The sequence below is a fragment of the Orcinus orca genome, chromosome 10, assembly GCF_937001465.1.
Source record: "Orcinus orca chromosome 10, mOrcOrc1.1, whole genome shotgun sequence".
NCBI lineage: Eukaryota > Metazoa > Chordata > Mammalia > Artiodactyla > Delphinidae > Orcinus > Orcinus orca.
Genome location: NC_064568.1, coordinates 105,729,721 through 105,747,210, shown reverse-complemented (window position 1 = coordinate 105,747,210; position 17,490 = coordinate 105,729,721). Strand labels below are relative to the sequence as shown.

The following is a 17,490-nucleotide window of genomic DNA, read 5'->3' as shown; positions in this document are numbered from 1 at the left end:
TTACCAGGTTGAGCTTAAAACTACGTCACTGTGAAGCCCAGAGCAGTTAGGCACTTGGATGCTCGGGGACCCTTCCCGTTCTCTCCTGTGGCCATAATCAAAACGTCGGGGGCTGTGCAGTCTGAGTCACTGCAATTCACCCGTTTAAGAGACGCACGCGTATGTGAGCGTTTCAAACATGCGGGCAGTGGGTGAGCCGCAGTTCATAGCTCAAGGATCTGGGACATTTCCTTTTTTCTTTTCAATGAGTGTGACTTTCTCTAAACACCGCGGAGGGGCGGGGCTCTCGGTGACAGCGGCCGAGCCAAGGGTGGCCCCCAGCTACCCGCAGGTCTTCGATGTGGACAGTCCTCCGTCTTTGGTTACGCCAAGCCCCCTTCGCGCCGGACTGCCGCTCCTGCACAGGCCCTGCTACCCGCTCTTACAGCGCCGCTGTAGCGACTTTCGTTAGTTACCGGCGGGCCTCCCGCAGTCCCTGCGCGCAGGCCAAGTCCCCATTCGCGCCTTGCCCTTGGCAGGAAACCGCCCAACTGAGGTTCCCGTGCGCCCGACTCGAGGTGCGTCCCCAGCGCGGCCCCGCGCGCCCAGCTTTGCGCCCGCAGCCCCCCAGTCCCGCCAGGAGGCGCCCCCGGCTCGCCCCGCCCCGCCCCAGGCCCCGCCCTAAGCGGGGCTTTTAAGCTTTATAAAGTTCCTCTTTCGCACTTCGGAGGCTTAGTTTCACTGCTTGAACTTGGGACTCACCGCCGCCCTCAGCTCCGCGTCGGGGACAAGGTAAGACTTGGGTCGGGAAGGAGCACGGCTGCGAGGCGGGCACTACAGCGAACCTGCCGCGAGGCCAGAGGTCTCGGGGTCCATCTCGAGGGCAGCGCAGGGGCCCCAGCGTCGTCGCCAGCAGGGAGCACGCCCCTCGAGGTCGCCCCGACGCCCGTTCCATCCGCTCTTGGCCGGGCGCTCCCGCGGCCCCGGCGCGCACGGGTCGGCCCAGCCCGGGCCCGGGGAGGCCACGCTGTGGACCGGGTCGGATAACGAGCTCGTCGGGGCCCAGGCGTGGCCGAGGTGGGGCCGTCGAAGGAACCCACAGCGGGCGGCAGGCTTAACCGCGGGGGACGGTCCCCCCGCCCCGGGGCTGCTTCCCCTGCTCCTCCTTGAGGGGCTCAAACTCACCTCGGCCTCAGGCTCTGGCTTCCCGGCTGGTGGTGGAAGAGAGGCGCTCCGAATTTCGGCCGCTCCGGGCCCCGCGCTCCGCGACCCCTCGCCCTACCCGGCACCTTCCCCGCCTCCGCTCTCCCTGGCCGGCCTCCGGCTCCAGCTGACGCTCGGCGCGCGGGGATCCCCCGCTACGAGGCTGCGCGGCTCGCTAAGGCTGGCTCGCTCTCTGCCTCTTGGGGCTCGCGGGGCCCACCTGATGGTCGCCAGCTGCCGGGGCTCAGGGGCAAAAGAGTGTGCTGGGGCAGAGAGTGCGGGTCCCGGCGAAGGCCGCGGGGGGAGCTGCGGGCGCCGCGCGCCTGGAACGCCGGCCCGAAGGGGAGCCCGCGTGCGAGACACGCCGGGCCACCAAGGGAGTGGGAACTTGGGAGAGGGCACCAGTGGAAACTGACAGTGGCGCGGGAAATGGACTGGCCTCGGCTCGGGCCCGGGCAGGGGAGCAGCAACTACGAGTGCGCAGAGTGTCACGCGCGGTGGCGGTGGGATTGGGAGGGGGTCGGTGGGTGCGCGAAGGCCAGAGCCGCAAGTCTGGGCAGCGCGCGGGCTGCGGGGCGTGACAAGAATGGAGAGTCCGGAAGGTGGGGTGGGAGGACAGCCTCCGGGGAGGCGGCAGGACGGCACGCGCCCAGAGCACCAGCCGGGCCGGCTGAAAGGTGCCTTCTCTTGGGACCTTAGCCGCCCCCGACTCGGTAGCGCGCGCCTTGCCGCCTCGGAGACTCCGGGGCCTCGTGGTCATTGCCGGAGGGCGGCCCTCCTCTCCCCCGCAGCGCAGAGCGGGCGCAGGAGCGGATCTTGGGCGCGCGAGGGGACTGTGCCGGCGCGCTGGACATGAACCTGGAGGGCAGCAGCCGAGGCGGCGAGTTCGGCATGAGCTCCGTGAGCTGCGGCAACGGGAAGCTCCGCCAGTGGCTGATCGACCAGATCGACAGCGGCAAGTACCCGGGGCTAGTGTGGGAGAACGAGGAGAAGAGCATCTTCCGCATCCCCTGGAAGCACGCGGGCAAGCAGGACTACAACCGCGAGGAGGACGCCGCGCTCTTCAAGGTGCCTGGGGCGCGGCTTGCGGGGGTGGGGGGGCAGCGGCCCGCGCGTCCCGACCTGACCCGGGCTCCGCGGGCCCAGTGCGCAGCCGGCAGGCCGGCGGTTCTCAGCGGGGAGGGACGCGCGGGCGCCCCGGAGCGCCGGCTGGCCAGCGCCCCAAGCCCTGGGAGAAGGAGAGGGTTCAGCTTCTCTAGTGACTCGCAGAGGGAGGACCGGGTCCCAAGTCAGAGCGTGTGGGGCGCGCAGACCCCGAGGGTCAGACGCCGGAGGCTCGCCCACCAGGGAGAGGGGCGGTCCCAGGCCGCACCGCTGTTTCCGCCGGAGCCTCTTTGTGAACCTCTGGATCCCTCTTCGCCTCCCTTGATCCACACGCGTCTGTGTTTCAGGCTCCCCTTCTGTGAACGCCGGTGGGTGTGCTGGGCTGTGCCCCTCACTGTCTGGTCTCTGCTCCTCTGCGTCTGTTCTCTCCCGTCTCTCCCTGAATATTTTTTCGTCTTCTCACTCTCTTGTCTCCGGCCTTCACTCTCCTACCTCTCTCTCCTCTCTGGTCCTTCCATCTGTGTGTCTCCCAATGTCTCACTGTCTCTGTCTGACTCCCTCTTTCCAAGTCTCTCTGGAAAGTTCTGTGCTGGTCTCTCTCCCGTCCCCATCGCCTTTGTGTTTCTCTCCCTTCCGCTTTCTCCCCACTGTCCCTCTCAGGGTCTGTCTGGGGGTTTCTCTCTTGTCCTCTGTGTGTGCGTCGCTGTCCTGACTGTTTCCCCCTTGGGCAGTTTACCCAGCGACCTGCGCATTAGGGCCCAGCCCTACCACCAGTGGGCAGAGCAGGCGAAGGGGACTTCCTCAGGGAACTGGCGTGCAGAATACCTCAGATCCTCTGACGACCAGAGGTGCTGTATGGGTGGGCCCTCACCCCACAGCTCTGTCCCTGCTTCCCAGCCAACTCACGCCAGACCCTGTGGGTGGAGCCCTTCCAGGGGTCCTCCAATCTCACCCGCCTTTTACAAACACCTGCTGTCTTTCTGTCCCACGTTTTGGGCAACAGTGTGAACCTGAAGCCCCTGACACAATTCTTTCCTTTACAAATGCAATTCCCAGATTCTCTTTGGAAAGACCTGGATTTTAACTTTTTCCCCTCTTTCTTCCCACCAGGCTTGGGCGCTATTTAAAGGAAAGTTTCGGGAAGGCATCGACAAGCCGGACCCTCCTACTTGGAAGACACGTCTGCGATGCGCTCTGAACAAGAGCAACGACTTCGAGGAACTGGTGGAGCGCAGCCAGCTGGACATCTCTGAGCCCTACAAGGTGTACAGGATCGTGCCTGAGGGCGCCAAGAAAGGTGGGCTTCCTGGGTCGGGCCGCCGGGCACTTCAACGCCTCACTTTCACTGTGAGGGTCCCTTTCTCTGCCTGCTGCTTCTTATAGCCTGCCTGCCTCAGCCGCCCAGTCACGCCCAGCAGGCGACTTGCCCAAGTTCTCGGGTCATAAATTGAAATTCTCGTGGTTTTAGTGCAGAATAAGTTCTCAGACTCCAGGTCTCTACCTGTGTGCGTGCATGTGTGTGTGCTTTGCAGTAGTTCCACTACGATACGGGCCAGATTTCCAAGCCAAAAATGGAAAAGCTGTTTGAAGCTTTACTCATCCATCAGTCTCTCGTGATTAGCCATTTTGTAGAAGGGAAGCGTTCAAGCTCCGAATATTGTTACCACTCATAGTAATTTTAGAGTGTGTCATGGTCAACTGGGTGCTTATTCAAATTCACATTCCCACTTGCCAAGATCCTGACCTGTGTGTCAGAGTAGAGCCCGGGAATCTGCAATTTAAACAAACCGCTAGGTGACCTCACTAGCCGCGCATCTCGCTGGGGAGCCCTCGAGGCCACAAGGCCCGCCACGCACTGTTTCTCTACTATGTTATCTGTTTCTCTACTATGCTCCATACATACATTGGACCTTGTGGGAACCAGTTTAATGGCCTGGATAAACAATTGCCCAAGGAAACTGTAGAAAAACGCCTTACTTGTCAGTACTGTGTTCTGCATTCTAGGAATTAAACTCTCAGGTATTTTTCTAAGCCCTTCCAGTTCCCGTTTTCAACACTGTGCGTCTCCCTTTGGCCCAAACACTCAGGAGCGAAGCAGCTGACCCTGGAGGAGCCACAGGTGCCCATGAGCCGCCCGTACAGCATGCCGGCTCCTTACTGCTCACTCCCAGCCCAGGTACGGGGGGGCAGGGCTTCCAGCAGGGGAGGCGGGTCTGCGCAAGGCCCCGGCAGGGACCTACAAGCAAAGCAGCAGAACTCCGTTTCTGCTGTTTGTCAATCTGCCAAACCAAATCCCGGGTCACTGGATGAACGGCTCAGTTTCCACCTGGTGCTGCTGGTTGGAAGTTAGGGAGGGGAGGTGGGTGTGTCTGCCTGTCGGTTAGACTCTGAAATCTGGGAACCGACCTTAGAGTCCAAGATTTTGGGAGCAGGGCTTTATCATGTGAAACCGCAGGGCAGCTGATCCCTGCAGACGCTTCTGATGTGAATCACAGCTCTGTTTTATTCACTTTGCTGGTAAAGGAAGGCACATTTCCCTGCGGTACTTTGGTGCCAGGTTTACCCATATGACGAAGCCTCACATAGGTCATCACTTTACAACACTGTCTCCATTGTGCCTTTTGCTTCTTCATGGCGGGTTTCCACCAAGCCTCTTTGGAAGATAAGGGAGCTCCCGAGGAGTCTGGGGGCTCCCCGAGGCCATCCCCGGGCTGGTCACTCTCCCCCCAGCTCCCCTCTGGCCCCTCCAGCAGGCTCACACCTACATGATTCCGCCCCACGACCGAGGCTGGAGAGAGTTCGTCCCTGATCAGCCCCACCCGGAGACTCCGTACCAGTGTCCTGTGACCTTCGGGCCTCGCAGCCACCACTGGCAAGGCCCAGCCTGTGAAAACGGTAAGGAGGGAGCTGGGGCAGTTCCTGTGGCCAGAGGGCCTGGCCCCGCCTGGTCTGTCCTCTGTGCCGTCCCACGGCTCTCACCTCCTCCGAGCCGCTAGGAAAGGCCCCGCATGCGGTGAAGGAGGAAAAAGGCCCCCAGAGGAGGACACCAAGGTTCACTGACGCCTGGTCTGCTGTGTGCCAGGACCCAGGCTCGGGCTGCCTCGTGGAACCTTCTTTAAGCATTGCAGGGATCTCGCCAGGCCCCTGAAAACTGCCCTGTTTTGTATAGGGATTCGCTCCCAGAATGCAAGCAACGTGCCCGAAGCTACTCGGTGAGAGTGAGGGCTGGGTTCAACTCCAGGTCTCCCAGCTCCGGAGCCAGGCCACGCAGGACGGGGTGTCAGGTTTCAGACTGGTTGGCTATATGTTTTAAATTAGCTACTTAGTAAGTTAACATGTTTCTTCCTTCCTGAATAATCTTAAAGTTTATGTTTTAACCTTAGGCAAAAAGTAGTCGGTTTTGTCAGTCTTCCCAGAGAAGACTAGACTGTCCCTTAACGCTGACTGTCTCTGCCTACACTTCTGTGAAGTCAGCGTCCTGCAGCTGAGCCCAGGCACCCCTCCACAGGGACACCAGGAGATTATCGCGCTGGTGGATTTCTCTCAGGCAGTGGTGTGCCCACGGCAGTTGTCACTGGGATTAGAGGTGATAGTAAGAAGGGGATGAATAAATACTATGAAGAAAACAGAAAAGGTCTCCACAAAAGGGTGCCCGGTTGGTGTTGGTGCTGGACTAGATTAGATGTGGTCCCCCCGGAGGCCTTCCCCAGACACGAGGATGAGATCTCTCAGCGAAAGCACTGATTTGCTAAGTGCAGAGAAGATCTCACACAGAACGTTCGTGCAGCAAAGCACAAGCTTGCAGGACTTCTGAGCTGTTATTGAAATAGAAATCCTGAGATCAGTCAACACACAGATGGTTCTAGGAGTATTTTTCCAGCCAGGTCCGGGTCACTCTTGGCGTGTGGGATTGAAGATGTATGCCATTGTTTAGGATTTGTATTGAGTGGCATGTTTACAAAAAAGCTGAGAATTTGGTTTTATTAGCTTCTCAAGAGTGAGTTGCAGTGAAGGTTTGTTTTCCGTACTGTAGTGAGGGAATCAGCTGACATTGGACTGGTTTCTGGAATTCAGACCCGGGTCCGGGGCATGAGCTCTGCTGAACTAGTGACCCTGGTGAAGAGGCAACGCCTAGAGCTCTGAGAGGGTAGACTGGTGGACATATCTTGAAGCATAAGTGACATTAGATGACACCCCAGCACAACGAGGTTCTACCACATACTCTTTCTCTGCTGACATTTAACACGGCAGCTGTGCCGGCAGGAACGTGGCTCAGCCCCTCCTGGTTCCAGAAGCAGCGGCAAAGGGAATGCGGACAAAGCCACGGGCAGGGTTTTGATCCGGCTGTTGGGCGTCAGATCTCACGTAGAGAGCCCTGGGCTCACAGCTCTGCCGCGAACTTGCTGTGTGAACGGGTGAATCATGCCTCAGTTACCCTGCGTATCAGTGACGGAGGAATGTTGGTCAAACGGCACAAACTTCAGTTAGGAGATGAATACGTTCTGTGGCTTCAGCCTGGCGAGCACAGTTAGCAATGCTCTGCTGTATTGAAAGTTGCTAGGAAAGTAGGTCTGAAATGTTCTCAGCGCGCACGCACGCGCGCGCGCGCACACACACACACACACACACACACACACAGGTAATGAGGTGAGGCGCAGAGGTGTTAACTAACAAAGAAAGGAAGGAAGGAAAGAAGGGAGGGAGGGAGGGAGGAAGAAAATGACAGAGGGCGACTCCAATTTCCCTCCGGCTGTGAAAAGGCTCCTCCCTCCTTCAGCCTTGGTTTTCCCGACTGGACCTCGGCCTCCTTGCCTCTCGAGGGCCCAGGCCCTCCCCCACCGGGCTGGTGCACCCCCGGGGACCGGCGGGCCCCCCTCAGGGAGCCGCCTCCGCTCCCTCTGCCTCCGAGGGGCTCTGTCTAGGCCGCATCTGATTTTTATTTGCAAATGCAGGTTGCCAGGTGACAGGAACCTTTTATGCTTGTGCCCCGCCCGAGTCCCAGGCCCCCGGGATCCCCATAGAGCCAAGCATAAGGTCTGCCGAAGCCTTGGCCCTCTCAGGTGAGTGGGGCTCCCTGGAGGCGGCGTCTGTGAGGGTCCCCTCACCTTTGGGTGGATTCGTGGGGTTGGTGAGCTCAGCTGGGGCCTGGAGCGGGTGGACGCCTCTGACTCCCAGCTGGGAGAACGAGGTTAGCACAGTTAGCACCGAGAGGCCGGCTTCGGACCCTGATCCACTTCTGCAGGCTGGTCTGAACTGAGTCATTCTAAGCTCTGCACTGGCGTCTGACTGTCCAGGAATGTGCGGACCCTCCAGTTCCGTTTACCGAGGGTCTCCCTACAGCCAGCACCCCCATGACGCAGTGCAGCTTCTTGCAACAGCGCAGGGGCTGCTCGTTTTTGGAAAGCTCCCCCTCCCTGCAGGCTTAGCCACAAACAAACAGTGGCCCCGTCGGTTTCCCGGGACGCGAGCTCTGGGTTCTCCGTCCTCGGCACGCTTGGTGCCTCGGTGAGGAGCATCTTGCATCGTGTGTCTTGCAAACAAATACAGATCAGATCTGGCTTTTAGAGTCTCTCTCTAAAGGAATCCCCATACCTCAGCGGTCTCTCCTGTTTTAAGGAAGATACCTGAGGTTTACTGAGCACGTGTAGTGTACGTATATTTACTTTTTAGATAATGTTTTGATTGTTTTAAAATGAGATTTGCATATATTGAAAATGGAAAGCTTAAGCTTCAGAATTCTCACCTTGCCCCCTGGCCTCTTTGAAAATGAGCGACAGAAAACAAGCTGAATTCTCAAGGTTTCAGGAGAGGAGAGCTGGGGCCCTTCCTTGCACCCAGGGGAGCTGGCCCACCGTCCTTGCACCCAGGGGAGCTGCCCACCGGCCTTGCACCCAGGGGAGCTGCCCACCGGCCTTGCACCCAGGGGAGCTGGCCCACCGGCCTTGCACCCAGGGGAGCTGCCCACCAGCCTTGCACCCAGGGGAGCTGCCCACCCGTAGGCTCCTTTTGGTTCTGAGACTCTGAGGGAAGCCTGCTGCCTTTCTTCTTAGTTGCTCCTGGACAGTGGAGGGAGGAGAGGTTTCTGAACAGAAAGGCCTGTTTGTTTTTAGGAACTTTCAAACCCTTTTCTTGAGCACATAAGACTTGTGTGGGTGCCTGAAGAGTAGGAAATAAACAGCTATTTATATCCCCATGACCTCGTGATTTCTGATGACGTTCAGTGAAATGAAACCTCGAGTGGCCGACACCCACTCCTCGGGGTTCACAGCGGCAGGAGTCACAGAGGAGGCTTGAGGCAGTGATGTGGGTTGTTTGAGTCTCAAAACCTGCCCTTGAGGGATGAGAGGCTTTTGTGGGTTTCTCTGGGTGTGCGCAGTACAGACTAGTTAGCAGCCTGGCCCGTTGATCAGAGGACTGCCACCCGCTCAGGTTTGAACCCCGCAGTTACTGTGGGAGCTGTTGCCTCTCGGGAAGCCCTTTGGCACTCCAGGTCAGTGGCCCTTGGCAAACCTGGCCTGGTCCTTTCAGCCCATGGGTCGCATTTTAAAGAAGGTTCTAAAATCAGCAAAGTTTCAAAAATGAGTTCATCTCGTTTAGTGTTTGAGAAGCACAGTTCTAGAGCCAGCCTCAGACTCAAACACAAAGCGAAGTGGGTCTCAGCGGACTTTACGCTTGGGACGTTTCCCTCACGAGGTAATTTTATTATACAAGTGGTACGTATACAGTGGAAAAATAATTTAGAAATCAGAAAAGCAAAAAATGGAAAATAGAAACGTCATAGTCCCACCACCCAGAGATCACCACTGTCAAGGCTTATGCTTCCCAGAACTTCAATGCGTACTTGGATGTGTATAATTTTTTTAATGTAACCGGTATCATATTGATATTTTAGGGTAGTTTTGGATATGTGGACATATTTGCTTTTTTTTCCTGAAACACCATTGTACTCTTTTTGCTGGTAGAAATTATTTAAACTTAGGGTTTACTTCTTCCAAACTCCAAACCGATCGCTGTGCTTAAAATGAACTTCTGTTCGGCGGCACACGACTCGCTGTATTAGACCTAAGTGTTGCCATCACCACCCCTATGCTCTGCCCCCCAAAAAAATCCATGTCCCATACATTTGGAAAATGCTGAGCTAGAGGACATTACCCAGACTCGTACAGAGCTTCTCCACCACGGGGTGAGTCTCCGGGAGGGACGTAAGGCCTTGCAACGTCCGTCCCCCAGGCCCCTTCTTACGAGCGTCCCACCAAGGACACTTTGCTCTGGGCAGTCATTTGGCATCCTGGGGGGCACCAGCACCTTGACTCCTTAGCACTGACCCCGACGGGCCTGTGTTTGCAGACTGCCGGCTCCACATCTGCCTGTACTACCGGGAAGTCCTGGTGAAAGAGCTGACCACATCCAGCCCCGAAGGCTGCCGGCTCTCCCACGCCCACACCTATGACGCCAGCAGCCTGGACCAGGTCCTCTTTCCCTACCCGGAGGACAACGGCCAGAGGAAGAACATCGAGAAGCTGCTGAGCCACCTGGAAAGGGGCGTGGTGCTCTGGATGGCCCCCGACGGGCTTTACGCCAGGAGGCTGTGTCAGAGCAGGGTCTACTGGGACGGGCCCCTGGCGCTGTGCAGCGACCGGCCCAACAAGCTGGAGAGGGACCAGGCCTGCAAGCTCTTTGACACGCAGCAGTTCTTATCAGGTGAGCGGGCGCGTGTGTGCCGGAATGGGCCCTACCTGTGAGGCTTGGGGAGGACGGAGCTGGCGACGGCACGCCTGCCACAGGGGGCGAAGGCCACAGGCCACTCCCAGCAGGTCTTCCTTCTGTGAGGCCCTGAGCCCACGGGGCCCGATGCCAGAGTAGGTCTCCTGTTGGTCCGCCTGCCACCCCATCAGAAGGGCTGTGGAGGGGGATCGTCGGGGGCTGTGGTTCAGGCTGAGGTCTTGAAACGCCGGGATTCATCCAATACTCACCAACTAACAAGCTTCATACTTCACCGGCCAGTGTGTTCTCAGCAAGCACACCTGTTGGTGTTCCGGCTCTTTTAAGGGTCCTAGAAAAATCATAGGGTTATAAGTACACTGTGAGCGTCCGTGGTTCTGAGACGTATCAACCCCGAGCAGATGCTTTCCAGCAGCTGGGACCACGGCGAGCGTGTTGAACTGATTTTGCAGAGGGGAAATTATGAGACGGCTTTGAGTTGTTTCTAGGTTTCAAATCACATTTTCCAGAACCAGTGGGTTTTGTTTTCCCAGTTTTGATTTCATGACAATTCAGTCAGCCCTGGGCCGGCTTTTGTGAGGCCTTCGGCCACCTTCTGGTGGAAGGTGGTCCGGAGTTTCCACTTAGCTGTCCCCATTCACAGTGCTGCTTCTGGACGGAGAAGCGGTTGCCCTGCTGGCTACTGCCCGTCCTTCCTCAGCCTCATTCTTAACTCTTCTCATACAGGCGCGGCCTCAGAAACACCCTGTGTCTTTGGGCTGTCACGGGCCCCTCCTTTCCCTGAAGCTGCTTCGTGATTCAGTTCACGTGAAGCACAGAGCGCCTGTGAGCTCCACCACCAGACACTCGCTCAGCCTTTGGGGCTCAAGTGGCCCACATTTGCTCAGGCTCCTCCAAATTCTCTTGCTGCCCCAAACAAACATGTCCCTGGATGACTCACCCTCCCCCAGAGGCAAAACGGGAGGAAGAGGGAGAGCCGAGGCTCTGGTCTCCAGGCAGCCCCCCCCCACCCCCGACCCAAGCCGCGAGCTGCCTCCGAGCGGACTGTTCTGTCCATCCTGGGGCCCAGCATGTGGACCGAGGGGGGCTCCGAGGAGGGGCCGAGGGCCGCACCTCTGGGGTCTGAAAGAGCCCTGCCTTTGGATCTCCTCCGAGGCCATGGGTCTTGGAAGCAGAAGACATGCTGGGCCGGGGGCTTCATCCAGGGAAGGGGCCCGCTTCTCTGGCAGGCGGGACGCCGGCAATCGGCCTCCGGGGGCGGTGTGCTCGCTCATGCTTGCGACCAGGAGCTGCTCTGGCTTGGCGGCTTCCTCTGTGCCCAGGGCAACCTCTTATCTTGAAGTGTTTACTGAGGCTCAAGGAGGAAACTGTGAACTAAAGAGCTGCAGCTGTGCAGACCAGCCCCACAGTCGCGGATTCCCGCGAACATTCTCGAGCTACCAGGCAACTCGGCCGACTTTTTCAGAGAACTGTGCCAACGCGACAGGCGTGGGTGTCACCTCCCACCTCGCACTGTGGAAGCTTTGCACACGTTCTGCCGAAGTCGGTTAGGTTTGATTTGAATTCTGGAAGAGAAAAAAGCAGGAAGTCAAATGGTCCAGTGAGTGAGCTAGAAACTTTTCTTCGGTTGAAGAGAACAGTGGAAATCTTTGAGAACCACCCATTCAGGCCCCGCAGGCTGCTGGGGACAGCCCCGCCGTGCAGCGGCTCACGTCTGATAAGGCGGCAGCCGCAGCTCTGCAGACGGGCTAGCGCCTGCGTGAGCGCACTTCTTCTGGGGACCTGAGGACAAGCAGGAGACCCTAGAGGACAAGCAGGACAGCCGGAGGCCTGAGGGTGGGCAGGGACAGCGTCCCGTCAGGGTGAACGCAGGCGCCTTCGGGACACGCATCCACAAAGGTGGGCCCGGCGCTTCATCCAGCGCCGCCCTCCCTTCTCAAACCCACGGCTGCCCCTGATGGGCTCAGCCTCCCAGATTCTGCGGTGCCCGAGTCACGTGGACCGCGGGTTTGAGGGCTCGGCAGCTCTGAGATGAGGTTTCTAAGTCATCCTGGCTCAAGTCAGAAAAGTCTGATTTTAAAGCACATTTTCTCCGTGTGTGAGGGACTCTTTCGGCTCCATTTCCTTTTCCTCCTTCACCCCTTCCTGCTGCCCTCGCCTCCTCTGGGTCCAAGGCTGCAGAGCAAGGTACGTGGCCCCCTTGAAGTGAAGGCGGGGCCGCGGGAGAGACCCGCGTGAACGGGAGTGCGCACTCCTGCGTCTGCTCCCACTGTCCCCCCTGCTCTGGCCTCCAGGTCAGCGTGGGCTCCCTCCCCAGCCTGCGTCCAGCGCTCGGCTGGCTTTCTGAGCGGTTTCTCTTGTGCTCTCTGCAGAGCTCCAAGCCTTTGCTCACCATGGCCGGCCTCTGCCAAGGTTCCAGGTGACGCTGTGCTTCGGGGAAGAGTTTCCAGATCCCCAGAGGCAACGGAAGCTCATCACTGCTCACGTGAGTGTCCAGTCACCTTCGGGTGTTTGAGTTTCCCTGACCCTCGTCAGGGACAGGGCCCCATTTAGAGGAGTTCAGATGAGAAGTAAGTGTCCAGGGACCTGGGCAGAGGGGATGGAGGGAGGGAAGGTGTCCAGTGAGTGGTGCAGGGGTGCAGCCCAAGGACCATGTGCCTCCCAGCCCTGGACATCTGCTCATCACCGCTGGGGGTAACCTCCAGCCCTGGGCGGCACCCATCCCATCTTTTTTATTTTTCAAGGAAATTGTCATATTCCCATTTTACAGGGTTTTAAAAGGATGATGCTAAAAGTTGCCCTTTAAAATTCTTCACGTTTAATATTGCTTTTAAAATGCCAACCAGCTGATCTTCACTTGAAGGGAAAGTTTTTCCCAAGTGGGAAGCTGTCCACTGACTTGAGTATTTTGTAGGCCCCCTCCTAATGTCCCCCCAAATCCTCTTTTATCTCTGCATTTTTAGAAACTATTTAATTTTTGGAAACCAAGGGCCATGTGCTATTTGGAGGCGTGAAATCTCTCAAGGACGTCAAGTCGCTCAGGCCACAGTCATGTTCTCCAGCAGAGCTTAAGATGCATTCACCTGTGCAAAGTAAACATCTTTCACAGAAAAGGAAAGAAAAAGGGTTAGATAGATAACATGTAGCATTAATTTGCCACAGAAAACAGAGTTTTGAATACTTAAGATTTTTGAATTTGAAGACTCTGTATTGCTACATACCTGCAAGGGTTATTAATGGGCCCAGGTAATGGGCAGCAACAGGTAAAAAGTTACATCAAATAATAACAGAATTCAAGTCAGATTTTATTTTATTTTTTTTAAACACCTTTATTGGAGTATAATTGCTTTACAATGGTGTGTTAGTTTCTGCTGTATAACAAAGTGAATCAGCTATACATATACATATATCTCCATATCCCCTCCCTCTTGCGTCTCCCTCCCACCCTCCCTATCCCACCCCTCCAGGCGGTCACAAAGCACCGAGCTGATCTCCCTGTGCTATGCGGCTGCTTCCCACTAGCTATCTATTTTACATTTGGTAGTGTATATATGTCCATGCCACTCTCTCACTTCGTCCCACTTACCCTTCCCCCTCCCCATGTCCTCAAGTCCATTCTCTAGTAGGTCTGCATCTTTATTCCCATCCTGCCCCTAGGTGCATCAGCACCATTTTTATTTTAGATTCCATATATATGTGTTAGCATATGGTATTTGTTTTTCTCTTTCTGACTGACTTCCCTCTGCATGACAGACTCTAGGTCCATCCACCTCATTACAAATAGCTCAATTTCGTTTCTTTTTATGGCTGAGTAATATTCCATTGTATACATGTGCCACATCTTCCTTATCCATTCATCTGGTGATGGACATTTAGGTTGCTTCCATGTCCTGGCTATTGTAAATAGAGCTGCAATGAACATTGTGGTACATCTAATAATGTTCCTTATTGAAATCTGAAATAAAACACTAATCTTAAACACACATCCCCTGCTTCTTGATTATAAAATCAAAAAACAACCAACCAATAAACAGAAATATAGTCCCCACAAACTTTAGAGTTTTCTCATGGATTCTCTCCAGCGATCGATAGATTTATTGATATAATAACTGATTCTTGTTAACAACTGTCAAAGGACTAAATAGTCTCGGTCCTGGTGAGTAACATCTCTGAAAGCGGTGGTGAGCCCCTGCGTCTGAGTCTCAGGGCTTGGACACACCGGCCTGGCTTGGTGAGGACGTAGCCCCAGCTGGGACCATGAGCCCGAGGTGATGGAGGACGGATGCGTGTGCACCCAGGAGTCCTGCTCCTTTTATTATGGATTTAATTTACTTCAGTTACCTCAGATGAGTTACGCTTAAGTCATTTTATGTCAAATAACATAAAGGCTCACGTGACTAGCACAATCGATTGGCTGAAAGCATTCGGATCTCTTAGATGCTGCAAGTTCAGGAAAAGCTGACTGTTGGATACTTTCTGGTGAATGTGGTCCACACTAATAGCCAAACTAGAGGAATCTTGGGTCAGTTAACTTCTCTTTTTCCACAGTAGCAGTTTTGCTGTTGTTTGGTTTTGCTTCTTTCTTTCTTTTATCTTTGGTTTAGAAATACACAGATTACCAGGTCATCCATGAATTGTAAATCACTGAGCCCCTCATCCCTGTCAAACTGCAGATGTGGAACAATAAATCCATTGGCCTAAATTATCCGATTACCTTAAATTTAACTTGGTCGTTTTATCCGATTAGCTTCATTCAGTCCTAGTTTAACGTAAGTTTCAAGCGCGGCTGGTTTACAGGTACCAGCTTTCCCTTCCCCTTCAAGGGAAACCCAGAATTAAGTATATTCTGTTTATAGGCTGGTGTATGCGAGGACTCACACAAAGGCAGTTCTCCAGAAGGCTCCCAGTGTGACGTGTTTCGATGAGTCATAGCACCTCACTTTAGACCTGACTGTATCCTTAGGTATGGAGGGTTATTGCAGGACGTTAGATAGAAGAGCTCAGTAACATCTCTTTTCAATCTTTCACTAAAGGTCGAGCCTCTGCTGGCCAGGCAGCTGTATTATTTTGCTCAGCAAAACAGTGGACATTTCCTGAGAGGCTACGACTTACCCGAGCACGTCAGCAGCCCCGAGGATTTCCACAGGCCCATCCGCCACTCCTCCATCCAAGAGTGAGGACGCCAAGACCAGAGACGTTGCTTCATTGTAAATGAAGAGAACAGCTGACTGAGCCCCTACTTTTTCTTTTGAGGAATGTGGGAACTGGGGCTTCAGTCCCACACCTGAGGAAAACATTGAATTGACAGATGAGCTTTTTCCAAAAGGAAGAATGGTATTCAGGGTCTTCTGTAGACCCTGACGATAATGTGAAAACTGACTGAAATGTGTTTACATTTACTGAAATGCCATGTCCAGTTTGATGTGGACTCTCTCTTGCGTGAAGACTGAGAAACCTGTGTTTCAGTGCTTACCACTAAGGACGGCATGAAGGCGCCCAAGAGCCGTTCTGCTTCTCAGGGAAGGAAAGCCTAAGTTTGAGTCTGCTCTGCCCACAGGAGAAGTGTACCGACACCTGTGGACGGCTGCTCTGTAGGAAATGCTTGCTGATAGAAGGACACAGACTCAGCCCTGGGGGTCCCTCCCCAGGATGGCCCCGCCCACCTCCCATCCACACTCCCTATGGCCCCAGAAGCTAGTAGGCGAGACTCCGCTGTGTTTTCTTGAGCCAAAAGCATTAGGGCCGCCCTGAATAGAGCATTTTTTCTACCAATGACTGGTTAAGATAGTTGTCTTTCTGCCTCTCGTTCTATAGAAATTATTGCTAAAATTTTTTTTCTTAAAGACAACAACAAAAAAAGACAGCTCAGCAATCCGAGTACTAAAGGTGTATTTTTGAAACGTGGTCGACATTTCCCCTCTGGTCCTGCTTGTTTGTTAGGCGACCAGTTACCATGGCAACACTAAGAGGAGGAGCCCCTACTTGTCCCGGTGGCGAGTCCTGTAGGGAAGGGAGGACAGGGCTTCACAGATTGAGTAATTGCAGGCTCTGTGAGCTGCTTTTGCTTATTGGTATATTATATGCTTCCTCATGCCAGTAACGGTTTGACAGGGCCTTAAAAATGCTGGGCTTTTTCCAAATACAGCTCTTCATAGAATTACTAAGATCTCCACTTGCGTACTTAAACCTGATCGCTTACTTGTTGTTCCTTCTGGGAAAGTAGAGATATTTAGACTGTGACGTAGCAGCTGTATTTCTGTCATACCGGGAAATAACTGCTGTTACTTTAGGCTCAGCACAGGACTCGATAGTTCTCTTATTCTAGTCTATATTTTTAATTCATTCAACAAACTTGCATTAGACAGATTGGAGCTTTTATCCAGCTTAGTAAGCAATGAAGCCTGAGAATGTCGTTTCTTTCTGTTTTTTCTTTTGAAGAAGTTTTTAGGGATAAAATAATACATATCAACTGCAAAATATAAACTGTGTAAAAGGGCAAAGACCAAGTGAATCCTCCTTTGTTCCAGGCCCAATCCTCCCCCCTAGAGCTGTCCGCCAGAAGAGTTTGATTCTTCCAGCACGTTTTGCTTTTCTATAAATATACATAAACTTAAAACACCTCGGGGGTCTTCCGTGCACTCACTCGCATGCAGTGTTCTGTCAATCCCACGACACAGGTTCACCTCGTTCTGCCCAGAGGTGGGGCTTCAGCAGCCCCCTCGTGGTCATCAGCACAGTTTAAGGTGCATCAGCCACTCGGAATACACACATTGGGACAGTAGATGGTATTCTGTGGTCTGCAGTGACTTATGCATCTTATAGATGCGAGTCCTGGGGGTATATTACCCCAAGGGGGAGACAGATGAGCCACTAGCGCCCAGAGCGGTAGGTGTGTCCCGGCTGAGCCGCCCTCCCGGCTCTTCAAGGAGACGCTTACTTTCAGTTGTTGTTATGGGCCCTTTCCTTTTCCTCCCTTTTCAAACATTAAGCTGCTTTGACTCTGGAGTTACATTTTCTGGAAAATGCTGTTGGCCTGGGCCAGGCCCCCTTCCCACCTCCACACTCAGGTGTGTTGGCGTTCTGAGGGATCCAGAGCATGAGGGGTAAATGGACTAATTATGAAACGGTCCCGATGAAGGATCCTGACAGCTGTCTCAGGACATTTGAGAAGGGGCCTCCTTCCCTGACAGTGGCCTCAGCAAACCAGAGTTGAGTTTGCTCGCAGAGTTTAGGTGCTGCAGAGTTTAGGCCCTTGTTATCCGAAGGCGCTTTGAGGTTCGCAGGAGGGGAAAGTGCAGGCCACAGGGACGTTCCTGGCTTATTTCTCGTTCTTGAGACTTAGGAACACCATGGGCAGTAACCGGCGTCTTCCGGAACACTACGGAGAGCTCGTTGAAACCAAGGCTTTGGAAGCCGCTCGGTCACGGTACAGAGCACCCAGAAAGACGGCCCTGTTTGAGACTGCTCCCCTGGGAGAGAGCG

General features: G+C 54.8%; 1 protein-coding gene across 3 annotated transcripts; it reads left to right on the top strand.

Annotated features, from left to right (window-relative positions):
* The first annotated feature begins 692 nt into the window (after positions 1-692).
* IRF4 (interferon regulatory factor 4) lies at positions 693-16,501 on the top strand. 3 transcript variants are annotated; one of them, XM_012537185.3, is made up of 9 exons: positions 693-771; positions 1,974-2,250; positions 3,397-3,583; positions 4,374-4,462; positions 5,040-5,181; positions 7,239-7,346; positions 9,634-9,987; positions 12,381-12,493; positions 15,042-16,501. In XM_012537185.3, the coding sequence occupies exons 2-9, from the start codon at positions 2,035-2,037 to the stop codon at positions 15,183-15,185; spliced, it is 1,353 nt and encodes a 450-aa protein (XP_012392639.1). In that variant the 5' UTR covers positions 693-771; positions 1,974-2,034; the 3' UTR covers positions 15,186-16,501. The 3 variants fall into 3 exon arrangements, with proteins under 3 accessions (XP_012392639.1, XP_004281126.1, XP_033263908.1); XM_004281078.4 differs by having other exon boundaries at positions 694-771; positions 5,037-5,181; XM_033408017.2 differs by lacking the exon at positions 7,239-7,346 and having other exon boundaries at positions 694-771; positions 5,037-5,181.
* Positions 16,502-17,490: the final 989 nt, after the last annotated feature.